The sequence below is a fragment of the Thunnus albacares genome, chromosome 3 (genome assembly GCF_914725855.1).
Source record: "Thunnus albacares chromosome 3, fThuAlb1.1, whole genome shotgun sequence".
Classification (NCBI taxonomy): domain Eukaryota; kingdom Metazoa; phylum Chordata; class Actinopteri; order Scombriformes; family Scombridae; genus Thunnus; species Thunnus albacares.
Window position 1 is genome coordinate 8,535,268 of NC_058108.1, and position 6,594 is coordinate 8,541,861.

A 6,594-nucleotide genomic window follows, 5' to 3' on the forward strand; every position below is an offset into this window, starting at 1 on the left:
TGGGAATAAAAGCTTTTCTATTAATAGTGACCTTATGTAATTACATGCCTCCTCTGACACAACTTCCTCTCAATTCCTGTCACACATTTGACACACGTCTTGATTTGGTCCATTAAGGCTCAGTTGTACTGAATATACTGCAGTGTTTTGATAGAGACAACAAATGAATTGTCTATGTTGTCCCATACAGCCTTATGTATATACAGCTTGTATGATTAAAGTATCGTACAGCAGCTTACAGGGCTGCATTCATTATTATAATTCCATGTACTTTGTATAATGTTGTTGTCTCAGCTGCAGCTGCTTACATTTGGTAGCATGACGCCAAGTGGTCCTCACCTTCCTTTTAAATAGTCATGTTTGCTTGCAGTGTGCTGCATTTTTACAACAGAGGGCAGCAAAGGCCTGTCACTGGGAAGCTCTTTTAGGGGTCTTGAATGAAACTTAATGTACACAGAAAAAGTAACAAACCACTAAAAGTAACTTTAAATATCATATAGGATGAATATAATATCATTTTCCTCTTTAGTCTTTAAAATTTTAATTCTTAAAGATCAACCTGACCATAAATAAAATGTTCTCATCAGATTTGGTACAAGAAGCAATTTTGTATACACATGTACAAATTCATCTTCAAATTGAAAGTCCTCATTTAATATTCTGTTGACTTTTGTCAGCAGGTGCACAAATCTAAAAATGCATATATGAAGCTCGTGGCTCTCCCCTTTGCCTGTCAGCTCACATGGATATTTTCAGTATCTATTTTCATAATTGTTTTTGGTCTCAACCTCACTTTAAACCTTTGAGAAAAGGAGTACAAAACCTCCTGATCACATTATTTCGAAACAGTAAACTACTTATGGATAATCTTGCTGTACAGTTGAGGAAATACAGGGGTCATATTTTTTATTTTCACCAGAAAAATACTTATACAGCTGAAAATTGTTGAATTCAGTTGCAGACAAAGTTTTGTGGACCATGAACGTAAAGTCGTACGTAAATCAATATTCTTTAAAAAACAAACAAACAAACAAAAACTACTGTTCACATATAGAGTTGATGTAAATTTGTATTTAGGTGGAATTCCTTTGGGAACTTTTAAGACTTTGAGTGAGCATATAGTATTTTTATTTAACTTGATGTCAGATGTTTAGAATTATCTTTGCTACATTTGGCTTCGCAATGTTTATTCTTAGGTATAAAGAAACATTTCAAAAGAGCAAAGGATGTCTTGATATTAATAACTCAAACATCTGCTATTAGAGAGATATTGCTATTTTTGTTTTGTTTGGTAAGTGCAACAAATATGCAACAAGCACTTAAACACTGACGCATAGCCACTGCGCCAAAAAAAGGACAGTTCCATCTGCTGCACACAAAGAAAAGTGTCAACTGCGCACATCTGGACTAATGTCAGGATTAATGTAATCTAATTCTGACCAAAGGAATTTCATCTGTAGCACAATATTTTGTGTGGATTTGCACATTCACTGGACTACCTGACACATCTGGAACGAATCAGTCCGGATGTTACCAGCGGGCATTAATTAGTGATTGGGCTGGTCCCCCTATAAAAAGGAGACGCACCCTCTGCTCTGCTCTGTCTCCATACCAGCCAAGATGAGCTACGGATCTGAAGTCTTTTCCGCCTCCTCCTACCGAAGGATTTTCGGGGAAAGTCCCCGTTATGCATCCTCTCCATCGCGGATCAACGTGTCTTCGCGGGGAGGTTATCGGTCCGCCTCTCTATCCCGAAGCAACATTTCATCCCTGGGTTCGTACAGCAGAAAGTCCGGGCGCTCCTTCTCGCCTATGCCGCTGGAGACCTTCGACCTGACACAGAGCAACGTCGTCAACAATGAGTTCAAAATTATTCGCACCAATGAAAAGGAACAAATGCAAGGTCTTAACGACCGTTTTGCAATGTTCATCGAGAAGGTGCGCAACTTGGAGCAGCATAACAAAGTGCTGGAGACGGAGTTGGTCGCTCTGCGCCAGAAGCAGGCCGAGCCGTCCCGCTTGGCTGAGCTTTACCAACAAGAGATCCGCGAACTGCGCTCCCAGCTCGATGAACTCAACGGAGAAAAGTCCCAGTTGATGATCGAGAGGGATAACGTTGAAGACGACCTCCAGAAACTCAGAGGAAAATACGAAGAGGAGTTCCGTGCCCGGGAGGAGGCGGAGGCCAGCCTCAAGGCTTTTAAGAAAGATGTGGACGACGCCACCATGGTGCGCCTGGACCTGGAGAAGAAGGTGGAATCTCTCCTGGACGAGATCAACTTCCTGAGGAAGGTGCACGAAGAGGAGGTGGTCGAGCTGACGGATATGATCCAGGCTGCCCAGGTGTCTGTGGAGATGGAGGTGGCCAAGCCGGATCTCACCTCCGCCCTCAAAGAGATTCGCGGCCAGTACGAGTCCATGGCGTCCAAGAACCTCCAGTCCGCCGAGGAGTGGTACAAGTCCAAGTTCGCCGATCTTTCCGAGCAAGCTACCCGGAGTAACGATGCCATCCGCGCCAGCAGGGAGGAAGTGAACGAGTTCAGGAGGCAGCTGCAGTCCAAGACCATCGAGATAGAGAGTCTGAGGGGCACAAACGAGTCTCTGGACAAGCAACTGCGGGAGATGGAGGATAGGCACAATATGGAGATTGGAAACTACCAGGTAATCACATATTTATGACGTGTTAACCGCTTAGCACAAGGAAAATAAGGACATGGAAAGTGTCTTAAAAGTTTATTTACATTTAAATGAATCCATTGAATAGTAAATGTCAGAGCAAAACTAAAAGCAGGAGCAGCTGCGGTCTGTCGGGCTCTGTCCGTGGTGCTGAAACTCATTCCCTTGGGACAGCGCGCCCAGCAGCTGCATCAGACAACGCCCACCGAGTCCTGCTGCTGTAAATGAATAATTTCATACACGTTTTTGATTCAGCACTCCCATGCTTACAGGACCAATATTTTGCTCATAATCTACTCCAATTTCATTCGATTATAAAAAGCTCAGGTTAACAATAGGTCTTTGTATGTAGACAGAGAAATTATTCCTTTGCCAGCCGTGACCTCTAAATGCTACCTCTATTAATAAGATTTGGGAAAAACCCATCTGTTAGCAATCTGTTAACCTGTGATCTATTTTCCTTTTTTTTTTTTTTTTTTTTTTAGGAGAGCATGGCAGAGCTGGAGAATGACCTGAGGGCCACTAAGAGTGAGATGGCCCGTCACCTGAGGGAGTACCAGGATCTGCTGAATGTCAAGATGGCACTGGATATTGAAATTGCAGCTTACAGGTAGGTTCTTTTCTAAAAAGACAACTCACTTATTATCAATTACAATAATGTTAATGTGGAAGTGAAAGGGCACAATTTAAAACATCAAGATACACTTTTGGTGGAGGGAGAATTCTTGTTAATTTCCTCCTCCTTCATTTCCTTTCTCTACCTTATTGTCTTTTTTCTCTAAACCCTCCTCTGCATCGTCCTCTCTGCAGGAAGCTGCTGGAAGGTGAGGAAACCCGCATAGGGACAGGGATCACCTATCCCAGCCCCTCCATAAGCACCGGTGGCGGGCAGAGCTACAACTACCAGACCCGCATGTACACCAGCTCCGGCAAGGTCTCCAAGAAGGAAGGCAAGGAGGAGGAGCAGCAGCAGAGCAAGGCTGGAGCCAAGGTCTCCCAGCGTGAAGTTTACGAGGAGACGGTCACCACCAAGAAGATGGAGAACCAGCAAGTCTCCGGCGATATTCCCACCAATCAGAAAAACTAAGAGTCTACTGTAAGCCTGTTCTTGACCCCTAAAAACCTCCCTTTATCCTGCAAACCCCTCTCCTCTATCTTCATCTCTCATCCTAAAATGAACCCTGAGCCTTTACACTTAAAACACTTGTGGAGATCTAAGATGGTGCCTCTGGTTTGCCTTCTTAGAAGCACAGTAAGATTGTTTTGTAACATCTGAAATATCATGTGTTGGATGTCCACAAGTGAGCAGAGTGAAGGTTCTAGAGGTTTGTTTTATGTTGGCTTCCCCCTCTGTCCCCCACAGATGTTCCCCAAAGGAAATTGATTGTAACTCTACTGTAACAATCACTATTACAAACCACAGTTCTCTCTCATTCTCTTTCACACACTCGACGTCTATAACAATAAAAGCACTTAGGTAGCACATCTTACAGAACTACGGTCTATCACAGTACAATAATCAACTGCTCTTTCACACTTTGAGCTAATGTTGCAACAATAATCAAAAAACCATACCAAAAGAAAAGATAATAACTCTGGTCATACACTAATACCACAAGCTGTGAGTTACTCTCAACACATTCCAAGGGAAGCATGTGTATGTGAGTGTTACTGTGCGCACTTAAAGGACAAAAGATTCAAAACACATCAGCTGGTGTGGGTTGCTTTTTTTGAATCCACTTAAACAATACAAATTTAATTATTCCTGACATAATACCGACAGTCCAGTAAGGAAGCACACCGTTTACAATGGAAAGAAACCAGCTAGAATAATATGTGATAGCATTTTACTGAGCCGTTTACTAGAATCATGGCTAACACCGATACTGTTGAATATTTTCAGTCTCTTTAGTAAAAACAGAGTTGTTAAACTGCTTTAATCTCTTCTTGCACAATTTTCCCGATCACAGTCATAGCACCAGTTGTTCAACTGTGGTCTAATCAGCTCTGCATGACAACAGTTTGGATGAGGATGAACAACCTCAGTCGAGCACTGACCCTCGTTACGTCTCAGTGATGTCATTATCAAAAGTTGAGCATAGTAGCTATTTAAATTAGAGTAAGACTTGAAGCAAACAAGAAAACGAGTGTATTAATCAAACATAATTTGCATGGTGTATGTAGATATCATGCTTGCATGGAATCCATCAACTCCATCATTCAAATATAAAGGAAGGTCCACGCCTTCCTTTTCACCATTAGACCATGCTGAGCATCATCATGCACAACACTCATTTATGACTGTAATACAGATGTGCTTGTTAGCCTGTAGGCTAGATTTGAGACTACTGTTATAACTCGTAGGATGTGACTTAGATAGGCTGCAGATCTCTACTGTCGATGCTGTTAAGATAAGGAGGAAAGATTGTCTTTATGGCACTTATATAGGAATGTCAAAACTACCTAATTTGGTAATGATGAACAGTTTGCACAATGTGCTACGGAGGGATTCAGAGAAAAAGGATGGTTAAGCAAGAATGCTGTAGAGAAGGCAAAATGCAGCTAGAGATTTGTCTCTTGATACAGTTAGTCAGTTAGAGACTGTGTGTATCCCATGTGCCATCAACGATGCTTGAAGTGCATTTGAGTCCCAGAATCCACAACCATAGCACTCAGTGTGAAAAAAAAAACATGTCGACAACACTCAAAAATACATCAGAAGTTCAGTCAAACCTACCACTTGACCTCTCTCTTCTTAAGTGTGGCCATGACTGAATAAAATGTCTGTTGTAGTATGACCTCACCACTAGAAATCCTTCTGTATGAGAGACTTGTAGCTACTTTCTCTGCTTGTGCACTGCCAGCTTTAACACAGCTATCTTATTCTTCTGCTGCTTGCCATGGTGACCCACGCCTTGACAAGCTGCGCTTACACTACGACTGAAAACAACAAAAAAAAAAACCTACTGATTGTACGGCAGACTGTTTTGGATCGGGTTGTTTTACTTGAGGCTTGTGATAAGTATCTTAGTACTGTAGCAAGTGTGTTTGTATCTCTACACAGTGGCCTATCATAACTGGAATATTTTTGGGAGTGAGTCAGCAAATCTGACACTTGAGCAGGCATTTTTGGTTTATGGAGGCATCCAGTTTAAAGCAGAAGGAAAATAACAGATGCACAAATACGTATACATGTACGCATGCAGCATTTATACAGCTATAATAATGGATAAATGGTTCATGGTTGCAAAGGTCAGGCCTTTATCTTCACACTGTAAACCAAAAGAGTTTTCATGGGTGTCTGAAAAAAAAATGTCACTACTACAATTCCTTCTACAGCACTGCCAAACTTTTCTAAGTGCACATGCAACATCACTTCATGGACAAGATTTTTTTTCGACAATATGGTGCATCACAAATCCAAAAATCAACAATCAAGACTTAGCCATAGAGCAAATACTGTAGGATGTAAAATGCCTTAAAACACCAGCAGCTTCTTTTCTGGCCATGGCTGTGATGTGTATGATTCTGTTCAGTGGGGTGTTTAATCATTATTATATCTTTATTAGCGTTTAACTAGAGCTACCATGACTACAAAAGCTTAGGGATTGAATGTAGTTGACATGCTATTCTCTTTACTGTTATAACTATTTATGTATTGCTGTATGGCACCATATCAATAAAGACTTGACATTATCGAGGCTGCATATGATTTTACTGTGTTTATTTCTGTACACCTGGAACTGATTCTTATTATATTTGCTTTATTGGTAATAACTGATAATGAGACAGTATGATTTGTAATAGGATGAATAAGAGAGGATTCACAGACTTCTTTAGTAGTACATGACAATACATTATTATGACATGCTATTTTTCTGCTGCATGATCTATGATAACTGAAAGAGTTTCAGTATA

At 41.2% G+C, this 6,594-nt stretch overlaps 1 protein-coding gene across 1 annotated transcript; it reads left to right on the forward strand.

Annotated features, from left to right (window-relative positions):
- The first annotated feature begins 1,570 nt into the window (after nucleotides 1–1,570).
- Nucleotides 1,571–6,383, forward strand: inab (internexin neuronal intermediate filament protein, alpha b). Its single transcript, XM_044346168.1, has 3 exons — nucleotides 1,571–2,661; nucleotides 3,162–3,286; nucleotides 3,487–6,383. Exons 1-3 carry the CDS (start codon nucleotides 1,621–1,623, stop codon nucleotides 3,761–3,763), a joined length of 1,443 nt encoding a protein of 480 aa, XP_044202103.1. The 5' UTR covers nucleotides 1,571–1,620; the 3' UTR covers nucleotides 3,764–6,383.
- Nucleotides 6,384–6,594: the final 211 nt, after the last annotated feature.

Bases quoted from the DNA above. Each gene is read 5' to 3' on its own strand.
- inab (XM_044346168.1), top strand. From the start codon at position 1,621: ATGAGCTACGGATCTGAAGTCTTTTCCGCCTCCTCCTACCGAAGGATT. The intron at 2,662-3,161 runs GTAATCACATAT...TTTTTTTTTTAG, and splicing joins TGGAGATTGGAAACTACCAG to GAGAGCATGGCAGAGCTGGA. The intron at 3,287-3,486 runs GTAGGTTCTTTT...TCCTCTCTGCAG, and splicing joins ATTGAAATTGCAGCTTACAG to GAAGCTGCTGGAAGGTGAGG.